The sequence below is a fragment of the Carcharhinus amblyrhynchos genome, chromosome 2 (genome assembly GCF_965287045.1).
Source record: "Carcharhinus amblyrhynchos chromosome 2, sCarAmb.v2.hapA, whole genome shotgun sequence".
Lineage (NCBI taxonomy): Eukaryota > Metazoa > Chordata > Chondrichthyes > Carcharhiniformes > Carcharhinidae > Carcharhinus > Carcharhinus amblyrhynchos.
This window is the reverse complement of record NC_137325.1, coordinates 26,562,878-26,585,451: the sequence shown is the minus strand read 5'-3', so window position 1 is coordinate 26,585,451 and position 22,574 is coordinate 26,562,878. Positions and strand designations below refer to the sequence as shown.

Genomic DNA, 22,574 nt, shown 5'->3' with positions numbered 1-22,574 from the left:
CTCTTTCCCCATCGCCAGTGATTGAGTGGTCATCAACGTTGTTTACAAGCCTAATTCCCACAGCTACCTCGACTACAGAACCTCAAATCCTGCTCAGTCAGGAGTCTATTCCATTCTGTAAGTTTCTCTGCCTCAGTTCTGACAGTCACCTTTGAAAATTGTTCTTCTGACATCTGCTTTTTTTCATAACCAAAGCTTCACCCACCTTTCTTTAACATGACACTCAATCAGTTTCAATCTATCTCCCACATGTCTGCCCTCACCTCTTTTCCTCCCTCCCAGAACCATGATAGGGTCCCCATTGGCCTTACTTTTCACCCCACTAGTCTCCACATTAAAATGTTTATCCTCTGCCATTTCCATCAGCTCCAGCACAATGCTACCACGATGCATTGTCCTCTCAACACCAACCCCTCAGCATTCCATAGCACTGCAATATCTGACACCCTAGTCCACTCCTCCATTACATCCAATTCCCCATCCCCTTCACATGACAGTTTCCACTGCAATCTCAAAAGATGCAATACATTCTCCTTTACCTTCTCCCTCCTCACCGTTCAATCCCCAAAAACTCCTTTCAGGTTAAGCAGCATTTCATTTGCACTTCCTCCAATTTGGTTTATTATATTCACTGCTCCCAGTGCAATTTCCTATACATATGGGAGGATAAACACAGACTGGTTGACTGCTTTGAGGAACATCTTTGCTCAGTCTACAAGCATGACTCCCAACCTTCCTGTTGCATGCCATATTAACTCATCACCTTGCCCTCATACCTACATGTCCGTCCTTGGCCTGTTGCAATGTTCCAGTGAAGTGTGGCGCAAGCTGGAGGAACAGTACAATCTTCTAGTGGGCATGTTGCAGCCTCCAGGACACAATTTGACCTTTCTCCTCAATTTTAAACCCCCTTTTATTTTTTAAATTTCCATACATGTATTGGTTCAATGCCAAACTCCACCCTGTGTCCCCTTCCTCCGTTCCTCACGCCACCCCCACTTACATTCCAGGCCTCATGTCACTTGGTCTTAAGGTTGCCACTTTTTGTTGCTGTTTCTGTGTTCTCCATCTCCAGCACATACTACTGGGAGGTTTTATATAGCATATACTTTTAACTAAAATGTCCTTTTACAAAAGTATTAACTTTGGACACAAATATCACATAGGGATGCTGCACAATATACCCTGGCAGCCTTTTCAGGTTGGGAGAATTTGGCAGTGGTGTGTGTGGAAGGAGGGAACTCCTTTACTAGTGTTATCTGAATGAACCATCCAGAGCAATACTGCTCTCCAGTAACACCCTTCACACCAGCCTGTACCCCTACCACAGGCAGCGCCAGCTGACTGGCCCCTGTTCCCCCAGACCCCACACATTGTTGTGAGGATGGTGCAGTGGGTTCAGATGGATGCAGTCCCAGCCATGGCCACAGCTCCCAATTTTGCTGCTAAACTGATGGCCCCATAGTGAGGAATCTCTCATCCTTTAAAGGGACAGCAGCCCAAACAGGAATCACTGCGCTAGGGCCTAAACTTCAGCCAAGTCCCTTCTTTCTCTCCCTCTCATACTCACTGATCCAGGCCACACTGACGATTATTGCCAACCCCATGCTGCTCGCGCCGCCTCCCCGCCGGCCCTCGCGCCGCCCCCTCCCCTCGCGCCTCCCCTCGCGCCGCCCCCTCCCCCGCTTCGCACCTTCCTTCCCCACCCTCCGGCCGCGCCGCCCCTCCCCCGCACCCCGCCTAGCGCCGCCCCTCTCCACGCCTCCCCCCCCCCGTCATCGCACCGCCCCCCCCCCGGCATCGCGCCGCCCCACGCTTCCCGCCTAAAACTTCAAGCGCTCCCGCGCCCCATCCGGGACATCAGGAAAGGCGGGGACTACTGGCTAGGGATGACGCTAGGCTCTGGGATTGGGCCCGGAAGAGAGGGGGGCAGGCCTTGTCCAGGCGAGGCAGCCAATGAGCGCTCACTGCATTACAAAGTGAGCTGTTGGGACCGGAGCCTGTCATAGTGAAGGGGCGGGCCCAATTATATGGGCGGGGCCTGGGTGTGGGCGGGATTTGTGTTGGGGCAATGTTGATGATTCCCAGTGCAAGAGTTGAAATGAAACAGGAGGTTGATGAGGGTAATGAGGTTGACATAAGAACATAAGAACATAAGAAATAGGAGCAGGAGTAGGCCATCTGGCCCTTCGAGCCTGCCCCGCCATTCAATAAGATCATGGCTGATCTGTCGTGGCTCAGTTCCACATTCCCGCCCTCTCCCCATAACCCTTAATCCCCTCTCTTATCAAGAACCCATCAACCCGCGTCTTAAAAATATTTAGCGAGGCAGCCTCCACCACTTCAACAGGCAGAGAATTCCAGATATTCACCACCCTTTGAGTGAAGAAGTTCCTCCTCAACTCCGTTCTAAACCGCCCCCCCCTTTATCTTGAGGCTGTGCCCCCTAGTCCTACTATCCTTTCTGAGCGGGAAGAGTCTCTCCACCTCTATCCTATCCATCCCATTCATCATCTTAGACGTCTCAATGAGATCTCCCCTCATTCTTCTAAATTGACGGGTGCATTAAGTTTTAAAAGGCATTTGGTGCTGCGCTAGCTATAGTAAATTGCCACAAGATGTGTAGGTTAGGGGAGGATTATAAGTATAGGACCTGGATTAGGTACTCTGAGGGACAGTGCGGAACTCAATGGGCTGAATGGTATTGTCACTAGACTATTAATCCAGAAACTCAGCTAATGTTCTGTGTTGGAATCCCACTATGCCAGATGGTGGAATTTGAATTCAATTTTTAAAATTTGGAATTAAGAATCTCCTGGTGACCATGAAACCATTGTCAACGGTCAGAAAAACCCATCTGGTTTACTAATGTCCCTTAGGAAAGGAAATCTGCTGTCCTTACCTGGTGTAGCCTACATGTGACTCCAGAGCCACAGCAATGTGGTTAACTGCCCTCCAAGGACAACTAGGGATGGACAATAAATGCTGGCCAGCCGGCCACACCCAAGTCCCATTAAAAAAAGCCTCCTTCTGCATCATAGCAGCAGCTTAAATATAAAATATCTAAGGGGCAGCACAATGGCACAGTAGTTAGCACTGCTATTTCAGCGCCAAGGACCCGGGTTCAATTCCGCATTCAGGTCACTGGAGTTTACATGTTCTCCCTGTGTTTGAGTTTCCTGCGGGTGCTCTGGTTTTCTCCCACAGTCCAGGATGTGCTGATTAGTTGGATTGGCCATGCTAAGTTGACCCTGAGTGTCAGGTGGATTTGCAGGGTAGATAAGTGGGATTGCAGAGATAGGGCCTGGGTTGTTAGTGCAAACTCAATGGACTGAATGGTCTCCTTCTGCACTGTAGGGATTCTATGATTCTAAAATTGGCAGTGACAATAAATTGATATTTATCCCAGACTTGAGTAGGATAGGGATAGACTTCAGGAGGATGTAAATAGGCTGATCAAATTGGTGGACTTGTGGTGACTAAAACGTAATGGAGAGAAATGTGAAGTGATATATTTTAGTCCTTAAAACAAGGAAAAGCAGTACAAAACAGTATTATTCTAAAAGAGGTATAAGAAAATAGATACTTGCGGCTATATACACTCATAGGTAGCGGGAACTTTCCCAATCCAGAGCAAGTTACCTGAAGAGAGATCCAAATAGTACCTAAAGTGGAAACCAAACCACAAACCATGGCAGCAATGGTAGTGACAAATCGCACAACATCCATGGGCAGAAAGAGGTAGAAGAATTTTTCAAAGGAACAATCTACAATTTACCTTGGTGAGCAGGACACTGAGAAATGGATCTGGGTGTCCTAGTACATCAGTCATTGAAAGCATTCTTGCAGGTACAGCAAACATATAAGCAAGGCAAATTGTGGCCTTGATTGCAAGATGACTTGAGTACCGGAGCAAGTATGTTTTATTGCAGCTGTGCAGAGCCATGGTGAGACCACACCTAAGATATTGTCTGAGGTTATGGTCTCCTTATAAGAACATAAGAAATAGGAGCAGGAGTAGGCCATCTAGCCCTTCGAGCCTGCCCCACCATTCAATAAGATCATGGCTGATCTGTCGTGGCTCAGTTCCACATTCCCACCCTCTCCCCATAACCCTTAATCCCCTCTCTTATCAAAAACCCATCAACCCGCGTCTTAAAAATATTTAGCGAGGTAGCCTCCACCACTTCAACGGGCAGAGAATTCCAGAGATTCACCGCCCTTTGAGTGAAGAAATTCTTCCTCAACTCCGTTCTAAACCGCCCCCCCTTTATCTTGAGGCTGTGCCCCCTAGTCCTACTGTCCTTTCTGAGCGGGAAGAGTCTCTCCACCTCTATCCTATCCATCCCATTCATCATCTTATACGTCTCAATGAGATCTCCCCTCATTCTTCTAAACTCTAACGAGTACAAGCCTAGTTTATTCAGCCTCTCCTCATAGCTCAACCCCCTCAACTCCGGCTTCAGCCTAGTAAACCTCCTCTGCACTCCCTCCAAGGCCAAAATATCCTTGCGTAAGTACGGCGCCCAAAACTGCACACAGTACTCCAGCTGCGGCCTCACCAATGCCCTATATAGCCGCAGCAAGACCTCCCTACTTTTATATTCAATCCCCCTCGCTATGAAGGTCAGCATCCCATTCGCCTTCCTGACCACCTGCTGCACCTGCAAGCTGGGTTTTTGCGACTCATGCACAAGGACCCCGAGGTCCCTCTGCACCGTCGCCTGCTGCAGTTTTTCTCCACGTAAGTAATAATCTTTCCTACCATTATTCCTACCAAAGTGGACCACCTCGCACTTGCCAACATTAAATTCCATTTGCCAGTTCCTGGCCCATTCACCCAGCCTATCTAGATCCTTCTGTAGACTCTCCACACCCTCCGCGGAAGGATATACTTGCTATAGAGACAAGGCAGCAAAGGTTCACCAGATCGATTCCTGGGATGACAGTCATGAATTAGAGCTATAGAGTCATAGAGACAGGATTGTCATGAGGAGCGATGTCAATCTGCCTGTATTCACTGGAATTCCAAAAAATGAGAGAGAATCTAATTGAGACATATAAAATTCTGACAGGGCTGAACAGACTGAATGCAGGGATGTTGTTTTTTCTGGCTGGAAGATTTAGAACAAGAAGTCACAATCTCAGGATATGGGGTAGGTCGTTTAAGACTGAGATAAGGAGAAACTTATTCAAAGGCGGTAAACCACTGGAAGTCACTACCACAGAATGCTGTGGAGGACAAGTTACTGAATATATTTAAAAAGGAAATAGATAGCTTTCTGCACACTGAAGTGTCAATGGGTATGGGGAAAGTGTGGGAGTATGATAGTGAGATAGAGAATGAGCTATGATCCCATTGAAGGGTGCAGCAGGCTTGAAGGGTTGAATAGCCCACTCTTGCTCCTATTTCCTACGTCTTCATGTTTCTGTGAGAGGCCAGCATTGGGAATTATGGGAAAAGTAATTTCTAAGGTATCAAGCACATCAGATTAGTGCATTCGTGTTAGAGAAGATAAAGATAAGGAATGTGGAACTCAACACAAACAGGTCAGCCATGATCTTATTAAATAACAGAGCAGACTCAAAGGGCCAAATGGCTTACTTCTGCTCCTATTTTGTACGTCACAGGGTCTTATGAATGATTGCTCCATGAGATAGGGAATAGAAGAAACCTCTGCAGAATCTGGAAAGCATTTGAATTATACTTCAACTCAAAACAGAACCTCAAAATTAACTGAGAACAATTCAATCAGAGATCCCAAAGCATGGGTAAACCATTGAATTTCTTACAGACCTGTATCAGCCACATAAATATTGCAGGTATGGTGTATTGGAAGACAAGCTTATTCATGACCACATTGTTGTCAGAGACTGCTACAAAAAGCTGTCAGAATCTTAGCATATAATAAACTACCTACCACTTGAACAAGCAATTCAATATGTTAGTCAGGGTCTTCTGAAAAAAAAGTAGACAAGGTCTCAAGACAGCCAAATAGCTGGAGGAATTTCCAATGTTGGATGAAGAACTCTGACAGATTTTGATTCAGCAGCTGCTGGTTTTGATAGGCAAGGGGATTAAGGGTTATGGGGAGAGGGCGGGAATGTGGAACTGAGCCACGACAGATCAGCCATGATCTTATTGAATGGCGGGGCAGGCTCGAGGGGCTAGATGGCCTACTTCTGCTCCTATTTCTTATGTTCTTATGTAATGTTTATTCATAGAGCAGTGAGTCATTCTTCATTACAGAAGCATCATTCACTGAACCTCAAGAGAAGAATTCTTTTCATCAACAGGCTGGAAGGTGTGGAAAGAGAAAGAATTGCAGCAAACAATGAGCATCTCTAGAGGAACTTCTGGACTTAGGTTGGTTCTGTCCTGACAAAGTTGTGAGAAAGAGGTCATTGTAACCATGGGTGATCTTATGGAAAATGAAGTTCTAGAGATTTGTAAGCTCTTTGAATCCATTGCTAAAGTATGTGAATTCTCTGTTGTCTTTTTTGAGGAGTCGGCTATGTTTGCTACAGAAGAGCCAAATTTGTATATTTGTCCCACTGAACCTACCAATGAATGTTTTGTAAATTGTTTATTGATCACTGTGAGCTGTCCAGGGAGAACAAAATTCTTGATTGCAAGTTAGATCAAATTGCTAGAGCAAAGGCGGAGCCTTTTTTTTGTGTCAAAGTTTGTGTCCACGGTTCAATTTTATCAGCAACTTATCCTATACTAAAATTGTCCTTCAGCTCAGAAGCAGGGACTGAAACTATAGAACTTCTACAGATGAAGAGTCCAGTCCAGAATTTTGTGGAGTTCTGGAGATTCATTTAATTACTGAAGATGGTACAGTCGTACCTCTTTCTGTTAACACTGTTATCCTGTTGCCTACAACAGAACAGCTTCATGCTGTAACAACACACAAACTCAACAGTACCTTCCAAACACACACATTCCAATGAGATTGTTAGTTTGTCCTCTTCCTGTTCAAGAGAGTTTCTATACCCATGCCCGGGAGTGTTATTTCTCGAATCAGTCTTTCATTGAAAAGATTTAACGATCCTTACAGTTCAGTTATTATATTGATCATAGCCTTGTTACCAACAGTCATGGAAAGTTATCCCATTTCCAGCAATGAGTGCAGAGGTTATGCTTCCCCACTGGATGTTTCGGGGAGGCTGACCTCACTGTCGATGCTTGCACAGTCCCAGTCCTTCCCTGCCAGCTTGGCAGCTCACTCCTCAAACTTAACGAGGGGATGGACACTGAGCATCCCCCACCCCATCTTCTCCCTCTTGCACCAGCTGTATACTTCATTCTCCCCCTATGTGAAAATAGAAAATGGTTTGTGAGTACTTCTGATGCAGGTGCTGTTTGCCTGCTGCTAGTCACCAACATTAGCCTAGTGGCAACTGAGTATACCAGATGAAAGATGCACTGCTGGTAACCCCAAACATACTTCAAAAGCACCCTCCAGACACAAACTTATGCAGCTGGAAGGATAAAGACAACAGAATCATGGTAACAGCAGTATCTGCAGTTGCCCTTTAAGCAGCCATCTCCACTGTGCCCAGATTTGTGCCTACCATGTGGCTGAGTCAACACATCATGTTGCCTCCCTATCAGCAAACCACCTGGACTGCAGTGGACCTATGAAGCAGGACTCCATGTGAATTATGGGAGCCATGCGAAGGGCTTTTATACATGGACAGCACAGATGGTGGTCTTGCTATCGAGGTTAATGGCTCAGTTCCCGTTCAGAAAGGTGTGTATGTGAACTAGCGGTGCAGACTAGGTCATTCATTCTTTTCCTGCACTGCAGGTCAGACCTCCACTGAATGGAATTGCCATTGATCTATTCCCATCCAAGTTTGGTGAAATGGTGGATCTCCTTAGAAAAAGAATGTCCCTCCTATTCGTGACAGCTTGAAGCAATGTGTCAAGTGCAGCATTGCTGAATCTTGGGGCTGGTGCTTGCTGTTTCCTGGCAGCCATGTGTAGTTCCAAACATCTGGCAATGTGAATGAGTAGCTGTCAGGGTGCCTTATAAATATGGTGCCCAGATTTGAGGGCATGGTGTGCAACCTTTGTAAAACAATCACAACCACTAGAGAACCTCCTGCCTGCCCCACTCTGTGATTCTCTGGGAAACTTGTTGCTGTATAATTCGGAAAACCTTCTGCAATTCAGTGGCAGGAGTTCCTCTGACTTCCCACCCCTGCCATGGGACTTAGGCATGGAGTGGAAAATCTCAGCTGAGAAGTCTGTAGAGCGACATGGATTGGTTAAGCAAATGGACAAAAACTTGGTAAATGATGCATAATGTGACAAAACATGAACTTTTCCACTTTTGTGATGATTATTTTGTGCAACACAGCTTAAAAGATTGGCTCAATTGCCTCCCCTTCTATGCTTTCTCAAGGCAATTGGCCCAGGTTAGTGTTAGTGGAATAATTAAGAAACGCACAGTCAATTACACACACTTTAAAGATGTTGCTGGATCAGAATAATTAGGCAAGGTAAGCAGTTACATGAGAGTCTAAGTGCCTCAAAAATAGCCTTGGTATCAGCATTCAATGGCAAGTATTTGTATCAAAGCTTTGCTCCCCATTCTATCCTGGGTAGTGGAGGATACAGGTTTATGGTTAACTCAGCAAGGCAGGGCTAGGTCTACCCCCAGGAAAGTGATGGACATCTGACAAGATACCACATATGTTGTCCTGGGTGCTATCGTTGATGTAGAAATTGAGCATAGCTGTAATATTGAGGGTCAATAAAATGAAGTTCCCACCAACTTCGTGTAGTGCAGGTCTTGATGTGCAATCTAACGTATCTTGATTACTGTTTCCTGAGACATTTCTAGCATTTTCAGGTAGTTTGTTCTTGTCCTCTGGTTGCATTGACATGCCAGTGCCTTTCTTTGACAAAGCCTTCCTTGAACGGCCGCATCAAATCAGCCTCCCCCTCTCCCCTTGCTCCCAATATTATAAGAATCTTAGGTAAATGATACCCACAGCTAATGCAGTGGCAGCACTGTGTTAAGAAAGCAGATTTGGAAATGAGAGCAAGCTCATTCATGGTTCCCATCTACTAAATTAGTGATTGGCAAGTCCCTTTAATCAGCCAATTGTGCGCACCCAAAACTCCACCTACTGAGGACAATCCTCCTCCCATTTCAATCAAGATTCCATTCACAGAGCTGCATTTTGCAAAAGACCCTAACTATGGTATATGTATCGTTTCAGACTCGCGGCTGAAGATTCCACCCTCCTCCTATTACCTTCACATTTCCTCCTTGACCCACCCAATAAAAATGTTCACTTTCCTTCTGACTCTTGAAACTCTCCCTGTTACCCTGGGCCTTAGCACTATTTCCACTGACATACTTTCTCCCCCACATGTCCAAATCCATGCCCGTCAAAATGCCCACTCTGATCTTGAACCCTCCCTGGGTATCCTACTCAATGCTTTCATCTATGCCCATCCCTCCCCCTGCAATAAAACATATGAATACCTAATCCTGATTCAGGACCCACTATCAAATGCCTTCTGGAAATCTGTAAAAGGTTAATTTTATTCAACCTATTGTCGTTACCTGGTGAACTGAGTTTACCATTCACTGAAACAGGAAAAGATTACATTGCAGCACTTTACATTTAAATAATTTATTTTATTCTTCAATGGAACAGTTCATACTCGATGACTGATATATAGTGGCTGAAAGTGCTCAGAATTCATGGAACAAACATTGCAAATACTTCGACTCCACAGACACAAAACTGCAAGCACAAAGAGGTGACTTCTTAATGGGAAAAAGCTGACAGAATTCATCAACAATAAACAAATCACATGCACTATCTTTTGTAAATCTATCACCACAATAATACAGGTGACATCATCTGGACCTAGCAAGGGATGCATACCTGCCACTTGAAGTTATCCACTTCCCCCTTCCTTAGTTCCCCCTTCCTTAATTACAGAGTATTTGATTTTGCACTCGTCCAGACGAACACCAGCAGTTTTGGAACAGTTAACATTGCAGCACTGTGGAGTAAAACTGAAATACTCCTGATGAAATGGTTCACTAATAAATTCCCGTGAATGCCTCATGAGTTCATTCCCAGAGACTACCCAGTACCTTGTGGAGAATACATTGAGCTGGAGCTTTCAACATGTATGGCTTAAACATAGATACACAAAATGCGGCCAGAACCTCACCTAGATCAGGATGATATTTTTTTAAAAAGTACTACTCATTCTCCATTTTACAAAGATGATTATTGAAATTAGTGCAACAAACCTGTGCTAAGGCATTGTAAAACCAACAAGCTGTAATTAAATGCAGCATTTCCCAGCAATGAGAAACTTGTTCACCACCAAGTAGAAAAAAATTAACATTAAACAAATGAACTGTTCTTCAGCGTTAACAAAACATTAAGAAACTACAGAATTTAGAGCCAACATCACTTTTGAATTGATATGAGGATTACATTCAGTGTGGATCAAAACAAAAATAACAAAGGTATATATTCAACGTACACAACCAGGGGGATGTGGAAAAGGTGGACAAATACTTGTGTTCCCCAAGAGTCAAAACAGATCTGTCCATCAAAGTAGGCTCAGCTAACTCAAACAATTATATAAATGTTAAGCAAGAGTATGGGGAGGTAAATGTGGCCAAAAAGATTGAGGGTGGCTCTTTGAAAAATAATTCCCCTCCCCCACTCCCCTCAATTCACAGGAATCACAGTCGGTGTTGGTGGGGGGAATGGAGGTGGGATGTGGTAGTAGCTCAGCAGGGATGGGAGAAGAGAAATAAGTATCTCAAATGATTAAAGTTATTAAGGAAAATCTGAAGGGAAAACAAAACATGGATAAAGCTATTCATTGATTCTGCTACAGATGTGTGAGAAAGTATGAGCCAGACTTACCTTAAAAAAACCTGTAACAAAATCTATTGTATCTTAAATAAAATGAGACTGATTTAATCCAACCTTAGACTCAGCCATATGTATCAATTATAGAAGGCAATGCCATTTCAAAAGAATTCTTTAAAAAAAGCTTCAGTGGTTAACTGATAGGGAAAAAATAAATTCTTCCTGCATGTAGAAATGATGAATCATAGGAGCTCCCTTGATGACAGAGGCTTGACCTACATCTCAGTTTAATACTCTCATCATGCAACCCTGGACAGAGGTCCAGCTAGCATTATAGAAACAGGGTTGGAGCAAGAGTCCAGACCTACTATCACTAATTGATGAATAACTGGCATCCCTGGAACTGGCTGCATTCCTCTCCAGAGCCCTGGCTTTCATCTGCCAAATGTGAGGATAGCAAGATGAAAGCACTTGTTACCCAAGATAGCAAGACTAGGCTTTCAACATTGGAATGTGTACTGTGTTTGGCTTATTTATGATGGGTGGTATCCATAATTCAGACTGAGCAAAGAGGCCAGAAACTTGACAGCACACAACATTCCATTTACAACAACATAGCACTGGAACTCATTTATTCCTTAAATAAAGCAGAGCCCAGTTCAGAAAATACAATTTCATTACTTTTTAAAAAAAAATCATTTATGGGATGTGAGCATCGCTGGCCAAGCCAGTATTTTTATCCATCCCAAGTGCCCTCGAGAAGGTAGTGGTGAATTGCCTTCTTGAACGATTGCAATCCCTGTGGTATAGGTACACCTATTATGCTGCTAGGAAGGGAGTTCCTGGATCTTGACTCTGCGACAGTGAAAGAACGGCGAGATATTTTCAAGTCAGGATGGTGGACTCTTTGCCCAATCTATGGATTGTGGATCCCACCCTTCATAAATAAGCCAAAATCAACTAACATTCCAACGCTCATAGCCTCAGCCTATCCTGGATATAAGTTCTTTTGATTTGTTATCCTCACAATATGGCAAGGGATGCAGCCAACCCCAGGGATGCAAGTTATTCATCAACTTCTCGAAGAAGGCCTGGATTCTCAATCTAACACTGTTTCTGTAATGCTAAATGCACGTCTGTCTAGCCTTGCTTGATAAGAGTACTAAACTGAACATAAGTCAAGCCTTTGTCATTAATGGAACTCCGACAATTCATCCTTTCTACACACAATTTTCCTATCAGTTAAATAGAATAGGGATTCATGGTTCTTTTGAGAATTCTTTCAAAACAGCGTTACCCTCTAGGCTAGAGTGAATCAGTCTCATTTTACTCAAGATACCAGAGATTTTGTTACAAATTTTTTAGGTAAACACGACTCTTCTCACACAAATGTATTCTTAGCAGAATCATTGCTAAGTTTATCCATATTTTGTTTTGCATTCAAATTTCTGTTAATACCTTGCATCCTTTCGAAGACTTACTGTTCTTCTCACCCCTGGAGAACTTGCAATTCATGGTGTACCTACGTATCTACTGCCCTTTTCCTTCTGGATGGCGGCAGTCATGTGCTGCCTTGGTGAGTCTTGCAGTGCATCTTGTAAGATGGTACATACAGCTGCCACTGTGGACAGCATTTCGTTACACTCCTGACTTATGCCTTGTAGATGGTAGACAGACTTTGAAGAGTCAGGAAGTGAGTTACTCTCTGCAGAATTCTAGCTTCTGACCTGACCTTGTAGCCACAGTATTTATATGGCTAGTCAATTTCTGGTTAATGATAACTCCCAGGATGTTGATTATGGTGGATTCAGTGATGCTGATGCCATTGAATGTCAAAGGAAGATGGTTAGATTCTCTCTTGTTGGAGATGGTCATTGCCTGGCATTTTTATGTTACTTTTCATTTATCAGCCCAAGTCTGAATGTTGTCCAGGACTTGTTGCATTGGGACATGGACTGATTGAATATCTGAGGAATCGTGATTGGTGCTGAACATTTTGTAATCTTCAGCAAACATCACCATTTATGATGGAAGGAAGTTCATTGATGAAACAGCTGAAGATGGTTGGGGCTAGGACACTATCCTAAGGAACTGTTGCACTGATGTGCTGGAACTGAAAGTACTGACCTCTGACCTCTCCATCCATCTTCCTTTGTGCCAGGTATGATTCCAACCAAAAGAGGTTACAACCCTGATACTTTTTGATTCCAGTTTTGCTCAGGTTCCTTGATGATACACTTGGTCAAATGTTGCCTTGATGTCAAGAGCAGTCACTTTCACCTCACCTCTGGAATTCAGCTCTTTGATAATTGTCCACTGACTATTTATTTATGCTCAGGTGTAAATTATGAGACTGGAGTATGAAATTCAGCTCTCAATTGTTGGCAAGCACAGACATTATATAAAATTCTAATGTCAAATTTTCTCTCTTCCATTTTTCCTCCTTCCACAATTCACTGCCAAATAAAAGATGGTAAGTTCCTAACTGAGCCAAAATGCATCATTTCTGCTTCCGAAAAGTGGCAATCTAGTGGGATTCAGCTTCTTTAAGGGAACATTTTCCACCCATTAACCTTTAGTTGTAGACAGAATGAGTGGAATTTTCTCATTTTTCTGCAGGGTGGTGTAATGGGCAAGAAAAACAGAATGGAAGAGCCCAGACCCAAGAATGGTTTCCTCCACCATACTTTTAGCCACTCTGGCAAAAAACAGTTATGGTGCAAGTCCCAAGATGTCACACCTGCGGGCTGGACTGTACACCCTATGCCAGCAACTTAGGTTTTTAAAAGTTTGGAGAAAGGGTGCCCCAATTAACAAAAGGACCCTGCCGAACACCAGCCCCACTCCCAGTATTGTCTGGGCCTGATTCTCTTCCCCTCTTGGGGTTGTACACACCTATCGGCCTCCCACAGGTTCTGCTCACCAGATACACATCATGGGAGGCTTGTTATAATTCACATTTGCATGAATTGACAGACCAACAGGGGAAGCTGTCAGGCGTAAAGGCCTGATAATGATTTTTAAATCCATTCAAATGGGGATCCTGACTTTCAAAATTGGGATTCCTGTTATGCCATTGATGTGGGAGGAGGCAGGTGGGTTGTAGTGGGGACAATTAATCCAAGAAATCCCACCAGTGTAAAAGCTGATTTGGGACTACCCCAGGATTCTGGGGTAAGACCAAATTTAAGAGCCATAATTATAATAGACACTAATGAATCCAGTGTGGAATGCTAGAGAAACTTCTTTCTCCGAGTGGTTGAATGTAGATCTCCTTTCCACAACGAGTACTTGAGATGAATAGCAGTAAGTGCACTGAGGGGCAAGCTGGATAAGTATATACGGAAAGGTATAGAAGAGTATGCTGATAGGGCTAAGTGAGGAAGATTGAGAGGTGGCTTGTCTGGAGCATAAAGATCAACTTGGATCAGTTGAGCCAAATGGTCTTTGTGCTGTACGTTCTCCATTATGGCTAGATATGGAAGGCAACTTTAGCAATACTCTTTTTTTCAATGTCCCAGATAGCAGTCTGCCTGTAGGTCAGAAAAGAGACATCAATTTGGAAAACAAGAGGAGGAAATTGACACAATTACATTTTTAACAATTCCAGAGCTCTACATGATTAAACAATGTGAAATGACACGAGTATACAGAGATTATTGTTAATGTGACAACGTTAACATGTAGCATTTTGGTAGTGAAATTTTTTCATTAAATTCTTGAGCAGAAATTCTGTGCAATGCTGATGTTTATAATTAACACAGGCCAGTTCAACACAACCTCCTCCAAGAGGTAAGTTGGTGCATCCATCATCACAGCCAGAGGTGAAATGTTATACACATTAAGTAATGCTACAAAACATTCAGGCAAACATAATACTATGCTGATGACCACAGCTCTGATTATTATTTTGGTGTCTTATTTCTGTTGGAATCCTTTATTCATAGCATTTTACTCTTACATTCTTAGCTGCACAAATAAATGTTTTCCAGGCAATTCCTTTCTCTCCAGTTTTTTTTTGTTTTTTTTTTCTTTTTTTTAAACAAAAAGTATTCAGTTTTCATCTCAATACCATAAACATAATAAAATATATTTATGTAATCTGCTATATTTAGTACTTCAACCCTCAATTAGAAATTACTTGCTGTCATTAGGTGATTTATTAACTACAAATACTAGACAGAGCCAAATACAAATTGCCTGTTAAACATGTTTCCAACTCTGAATGATAATAGTATTTCTGCTTCTATAGATGTATCAATAGCTTGGAACTCTTAGTAACTGGGTCAATCTACAGAGGTTACAATTCCTTTCAAACCAAAACCTGGAGTTCGCAGTCTATCAACCCATTCACTTCCATGATCTTGTCCAGTTGCTCCAGATACCGACCCTGATCTCGCATGAAGTGAGGTATTTGTGCATTCTGCAATATGGCAATAACCTTTAGCCGGTCTACATCTTCATAAGACACCTGCAGTGAAGACAGAATGGAAACACAATTCACCTTTTAATATTGGTAGTAGTAATACACTTCTTTTCTCCTAGAGTGATGGAGGTCATTTCAAATGAATGCTCCAGGATATGGTTCAGTGTTATATTGCCAATCACAAACTGGTCTCAGTTTTTCAATCTAGTCCAATGCAGACCTAATTAAGTACAAAGAAATAAGTGATGGTCCTGATGGGAGACTCAGTAGCAGTCTCCCTTTAAGAGATAGCAGCTAATTACAAGACGATTGGAATGGAATGCCAAATGTCCTACACTTCACTGCTTTCCTTCCCCAGCCTCTACACTGAGCAACTTATCTTTGGTGATTTCAACTTCCATTTGACACATTATGCTGTCTCTCCTGACCTCACTGTCCCTTTATTCTCCTTAACCTTTCCTTCAGTTAAACTCCCCAATCAATATTCATGACCATCTTCTAGATTTTGGCATCTCAAATGATTTCATTACTCCCAACATATCAGTGACAGATAAGGTTATCTCTGATCCTTTTTTCTCACTTGGCATCTACAACCCCACCATATTTAAAGCCTACTTCCTTCTCTACATGTCCCTGGAAAATACAATCCCGAAATTCACTTACCAATACACTTACATAATTCCAACCATCTTTGTCCCTCTGTTCATCATGGTCAAAATTTTCAGGCCCTGCCGCACTAAGTTTCCCGTCGGCAAATGCAGCAAGCCATTCAAATGCACATTGACTTCAGAGGGACCAGAAGGTCCTGTCAGCGGGAGGAGCCAGAAAATTTCCGCTCGTGTTTCAATTACTAATTTGTTTAACCACACCCTCGCCCTGTTGGAGGCCGTGACAGCCAAGGCCACTGATCACTGGAGAAAGCTGGAAGGCTAGGTCCAAGCTGAGCTCCAAAACAGATCTGATAATTAGTGACCAAAGGCAAAAAGGTCTGGATATTTTTTCTGACACGGTGATTCAGTGGTGATCATTCAAAATAGTTAAAATGAAGAGTGCAGGATACCATTTATCTGTAGTTCCTTGGTGATTTCTCTCAAATTTGGGTTCTAAATACAATTCCCAAACTCTGAATGTCAGAAATCCGCCTAACAGTCAAAATTTCTCAACCGTGGATGTGCTGGAGGAATCATCAGGAACACGGTGCCTCCTGTAGCTATAATGTTATGATGTGTATATTTTTATATCTTTTGTGTTATGTATACATTCTGTGTAGATAAGGAAAGCAATCTGTGTGTGCATCCAGGGTTATCAAGGAAAGGCTTTTGGAATCAGATTGTCTGAATCTGAGGGGTGACCGAGTAAGGCTGTTCTCTTTGCATTTGTAATAAGGCCTTGTGGTGAGTTTTAAGTTATAAGTAAATGTTAGATTTCAAGTTTACTTTTGGGGGTTACCTGTTGAAATTGATGTGTAGCTATGGCATTGCAAAAGAGGTTCAATGTAGCAAGGAACATTTGTATCCTACAGGAGATTCATGAGTAAACAGGGCAGACATTTTAAATGTTATTGATCCATAATAGAGGTAACATAGGAACATGAAAGATTTTAATATTTGGGGAACCTAAGTTCAAAGGGATTTATGAAGACAATGGAGAACGAAGATCAAAGGGGGGGAAAAATTATGTTTCACTAAAGGCCAGGTCCTTTGTGATGAATGCATCTCACTTGAAATCCAGGAGAATATTTTGTCCTTTGAAACAGCTTTGTTTGAATCTGCCTTTGGAAAATCACATCCGTGCATTTCAGTTCTGGGAGTTGTAGACTGTATTTCTGTTTGCAGTGACAGGCTAATTATTGGTTTGGGTCATACTTCCTGGATTTTTCAATTAAGAGTTAATCAGCGTTGGTAGTTGTTTTTCGGGGTTGTTTTGTAAGATGTTTTTTGATGTTTTCTAACTGTATTTTTATCTAGTGTGTTTAAGTCAGCTTTTCTTTTAATAAGCATTACTTCAAATTTTTAAAAAATATTACTGGAATTCTGTGCTTTTAAGTTCAGCTTTCCCTCCTTATTTCTGCCATACGAAAAAAAATTGCAGTCAATTGAGATGGATTTCAATTTGTGATCTGTCTTCATCAACTGCAGTCATAAGCATAGCAAGAGGTGAGGGAACATCTGGGTCATGCTTTCAGAAGCTATGCCTGTGTGAAGGATGGAAGAACCCATCCATACCACAAGTGCTATCATGGGCCTGATTTTACCATTTTCTAAGTGCTGAATCTGGGTGCAATTCAGATCCAGGTTGGAAATCTGCTCTCAGGCATACCTATATGCACTCAGCCTGAAAAGAAATTGCGGGTCTGAATTGCACTGTGGGCGGAGCTTATTTTGCCCAAAATGAACTGTGCATGCACAGTGAGGAAAACATTTGAAAAAGCGCGCCCGTGTCAGATCACTCCCGGGCCACAGAAAGCGGCCCAGGAGCAAAAAGTGGGAGCGATGGCCCCCACAGACATTACTGTTCCCCTTATCCACCCGCCCCCGTTACCCAGACCAATCGCAACCTCCTGCTCCCTTCCCCAACACCGATCACCCGCAGAGTGGCAGCGGATTCCCCTGCCTGCCCCCATCCCCAGCCAGAGATCCATCTGGCCTCACTCTCCCCACCCCCAGAGAATGATCTGGCCTCATTGCAACACCGCACCCCCCCCCACCCCCCAGAAAACGATCTTGCTTCCTCCCGCCCCTAGAGAATGATCTGGCTTCACAACCCCCTCCTTACAGAACGATCAGGCCTCACCCCACGCCCCCCCCCCCACCCCCCGCACACCCCCCCACCCCCCCCCCCCACCCCCACCCCACCGAAGTACATCTACTCTCCTCTATCCCCACCCCCCCAAACCAGACAACGATTGGGCCTCTCTCACCAGAGAATGATCTGAACACTCCCCCACCCCCCCACCCCACCTCCCCCAACCACCGATCTGAGTCAGAAAGCCATTGGAACCTCTGAACTCACCTCTTCAGCAGCTGAAGCGCCCGAACCAGACTTTTACTCAGTATGTCCATTTCAGTGCGATTCCGGATCGCTGAACGTGATGGTAAAGGGAGAAATGCTGATAAAGTTTGGTGGGCAGTTCATTAGTTTAGTTGAAATGCATGGACGGGGGTGTGGATTGCCTTAATGGCCTCACACCTGACTTTACCACATTTTCCCGCCCATTTAAACCGGGCCGCCTGTCTCTGATGGATGCACACATGGCTACCTTCATCAAGAGATCAGCAACCTTCATGAAGAGCCAGTAGACCAGTTATGTATCTTAACCATGAGGTCAGTCTAACATTGGCAATGTGAGAGGGGCCTGGAGTCACCACCAAGTGCTTGTCTTCTCAAGGCAGCCAGGAGTAAAAGTGTGCTTTGCAAGGCAGGAAAAACAGCTGTCTTCTGCCTCTCAGAGTACTCTGTGCATGGGCAGCAGTTCCTCAGCCCCCCTGCCAATGAGCAAAGCACAGTAAAAAGTCTGACAACACCAGGTTTTAGTCCAACCTATTTATTTGATAATATACTCACAAGCTTTCGAGGGACACCCTCTTCGTCAGGTGAATGGAGAGTTCTGGCCTCAGACAGAGCATATAAAGCACAGACAGTTTAGAGATTACTGATTAGAATGCGAATCTTTACACCTAACCTGCTGTTCAAGACCTGAAGTGGCTGATAATGTGAGTGGAAGGAGCACTGATCACAGTTTAAAGAGATGTGTATTGTCTCCAGACAGTACAGTAAGTGAGGTTTTGCAAACCCAGGCAAGTCACGGGGGTTACAGATAGTGTAAGATAGTACTATCTGTAACCCCCGTGACTTGCCTGGGTTTGCAAAACCTCACTTACTGTACTGTCTGGAGACAATACACATCTCTTTAAACTGTGATCAGTGCTCCTTCCACTCACATTATCAGCCACTTCAGGTCTTGAACAGCAGGTTAGGTGTAAAGATTCGCATTCTAATCAGTAATCTCTAAACTGTCTGTGCTTTATATGCTCTGTCTGAGGCCAGAACTCTCCATTCACCTGACGAAGAGGGTGTCCCTCGAAAGCTTGTGAGTATATTATCAAATAAATAGGTTGGACTAAAACCTGGTGTTGTCAGACTTTTTACTGTGTTTACGCCAGTCCAACGCCGGCATACCCACATAATGAGCAAAGCACCATTAATAGATGTAACGGCAGAAGAGGTCCCTCAGCATGCCCTCTAGCCCAAAGGTTGTTGTCACCCAGCCCTACTTCATTGTCACTTCCAACATCACTAAATTACCAGACTGCTTTCTAGCAATGAATGAGCAGAAATTCTGCCCAGTTAAATACTAAAAAAAAGCCATTGCCTTCAGTCCTCACAACAAAGTCTGTTCCTAGCTATGACTCCATCCCTTTCTGTCTGAGGCTCAACAAGACTGTTGCAGTCTTGGCCTCAGATCTGACCCGGAGATGAACTTCCCACTACTCTTCTGCACCATCAGCAAGACCTACTGTTTTCACCTTCTTAAACATCCATCGCCCTTTTTTACTTCTAGACTTGAGTATTCTAACCCCCTCTGACCAACCTCTCATATACAACCTCTTAAAAGTCATCCAAAACTCAGCTGCCTCTGCCCTAGTCTCCTTCATCCATTGCCCCTGTGCTCACTGAACTGCATCAGTTTGATTTTAAAATTTTCATCCTTCTTTTCAAATTTCTCCTTGAGAATGTCCTCCTTATCTTCTCACTTTCGCTTGACCCAGAAAACTCTCTTTCTTCATTCTTTCATGGGATGTGGGGGTCATTGGCAAAGCCAGCATTTGTTCCCCATCCCTAATTGCCTTTGATCTGAGTGGTTCTCAAGCCATTTCAGAACCAACGACATTGTTTTGGGTCTGGAGTCACATGTAGGCCAGACCTGGTAAGGATGGCAGATTTCCTTCCAGAAAGGACATTAATGAAGCAGATAGGTTTTTATGACAATCGGCAATGGTTTTGTAATCATTATTAGACTTATAATCCGGGTGTTAGCGATGGAAAGATGGTAGGAGTGGAGGGCCTGAATGACATTATTGTTACTAGAGAGGCGGTGCTCGACAGACTGGAGGGACTGATTGTGGACAAGTCCCCAGGACTGGATGGAATGCATCCAAGGGTTCTGAAGGAAATGGCGGAGGTGATAGTGGATGCCTTGGTGATTATTTTCCAAACCTCGCTGGATTCCGGGGAAGTGCCAGAAGATTGGAAAATGGCTAATGTTACGCCGTTGTTTAAGAAGGGTGCCAGGCAAAAGGCGGGGAATTATAGGCTGGTTAGTTTAACGTCTGTTGTAGGAAAAATGTTAGAATCTGTCATCAAGGAGGAAATAGCGAGGCATCTTGAGGAGAATTGTTTGGTAGAGCAGACGCAGCATGGTTTCGTTAAGGGGAAGTCGTGTCTGACAAATTTATTGGAGTTCTATGAGAATGTGTCTAGGGCGGTGGATAGAGGAGAGCCGGTGAATGTGGTGTTTCTTGATTTTCAGAAGGCATTTGACAAGGTGCCTCACCAGAGGTTATTGCAGAAGGTCAGGGGGCATGGAGTTGGGGGTAGGGTGTTAGCGTGGATAGAGGATTGGCTGTCAAATAGGAGGCAGAGAGTTGGGGTCAATGGGTGCTATTCGGATTGGAGGTTGGTGACTAGTGGAGTGCCCCAGGGTTCGGTGCTGGGGCCTCAGCTATTCACCATTTATATAGATGATCTGGAGGAGGGAACCGAGTGTATGGTGTCAAAATTTGCTGATGACACCAAGATTGGTGGAACGGCAAATTGTGCGGAGGGTGTGGAGAGTCTGCAGAAGGATCTAGATAGGCTGGGTGAATGGGCCAGGAACTGGCAAATGGAATTTAATGTTAGCAAATGTGAGGTTGTCCACTTTGGTAGGAATAATGGTAGGAAGGACTATTACTTACGTGGCGAAAAACTGCAGCATGCGACAGTGCAGAGGGACCTCGGGGTCCTTGTGCATGAGTCGCAAAAGCCCAGCCTGCAGGTGCAGCAGGTGGTCAGGAAGGCAAATGGGATGCTGGCCTTCATAGCGAGGGGGATTGAATATAAAAGTAGGGAGGTCTTGCTGCAGCTGTATAGGGCACTGGTGAGGCTGCAGCTGGAGTACTGTGTGCAGTTTTGGTCGCTGCACTTACGCAAGGATATTTTGGCCTTGGAGGGAGTGCAGAGGAGGTTTACTAGGCTGATACCGGAGTTGAGGGGGTTGAGCTATGAGGAGAGGCTGAATAAACTAGGCTTGTACTCGTTAGAGTTTAGAAGAATGAGGGGAGATCTCATTGAGACGTATAAGGTGTTGAATGGGATGGATAGGATAGAGGTGGAGAGGCTCTTCCCGCCCAGAAAGGACAGTAGGACTAGAGGGCACAGCCTCAAGATAAAGGGGAGGCAGTTTAGAACGGAGTTGAGGAGGAACTTCTTCACTCAAAGGGTGGTGAATCTCTGGAATTCTCTGCCCGTTGAAGTGGTGGAGGCTGCTTCGCTCAATATTTTTAAGACGCGGTTGATAGGTTTTTGATAGGCAAGGGGATTAAGGGTTATGGGGAGAGGGCGGGAATGTGGAACTGAGCCACGACAGATCAGCCATGATCTTATTGAATGGCGGGGCAGGCTCGAGGGGCTAGATGGCCTACTCCTGCTCCTATTTCTTATGTTCTTATATTCTAATTCCAGATTTTTTTCTTAAATCTTATGAATGCCCCTCAATATTTCCGTGGAAGATTGCTATAAGCTTCAAATTTGGGAATCCGGGCTCAAGCTTTAAGAAAGGAAGGTCTCAACATATCTTGGACTTAACTACTTAATGAGGAAGTTAATGAGCACGTAGACCAGGCCTATCCATAGAGAGAGCAGAGGCAGATTGTGTGGAAAAATTTAAATGAGAAATGGATAGATATTTGAGGTTTCCTCCCACAGTCCAAAGATGTGCAGGTTAGGTGGAGAAGCCATGCTAAATTGCTCCCAGGATCTGAAGGTTAGATGGCAAGTGTATGGGGTTACAGGGAAAGGACGGAGGAGAGGGCCTGGTGAACTTACTCTGTCAGAGAGTCAGTGTAGACTTGATGGGTTGAATGGGCTTTTCTGCACTGTAGGGATTCTATAAGTTGGTTACTGGGTGGGTGGAGATGGGAGGGCCGGGGTGGGGGGAAGAGGGGGCTATTACAGAGGACTCATTCATGGGACTGACCTGCTGGATGGCAGTGTTTCGGATTGAAGATAAATGCAT

General features: G+C 44.1%; 1 protein-coding gene across 2 annotated transcripts in view; it reads right to left on the bottom strand.

Annotated features, from left to right (window-relative positions):
* Window positions 1–12,067: 12,067 nt before the first annotated feature.
* Window positions 12,068–22,574, bottom strand: part of matcap2 (microtubule associated tyrosine carboxypeptidase 2) — a 42,674-nt gene continuing 32,167 nt past the window's right edge. For both annotated transcript variants that reach the window (XM_080203739.1, XM_080203748.1), the window contains exon 7: window positions 12,068–15,343. In XM_080203739.1, coding sequence (XP_080059865.1) covers window positions 15,185–15,343 — 159 coding nt within the window. In that variant the 3' untranslated portion in view covers window positions 12,068–15,184. The remainder of the gene's footprint in view (window positions 15,344–22,574) is intronic.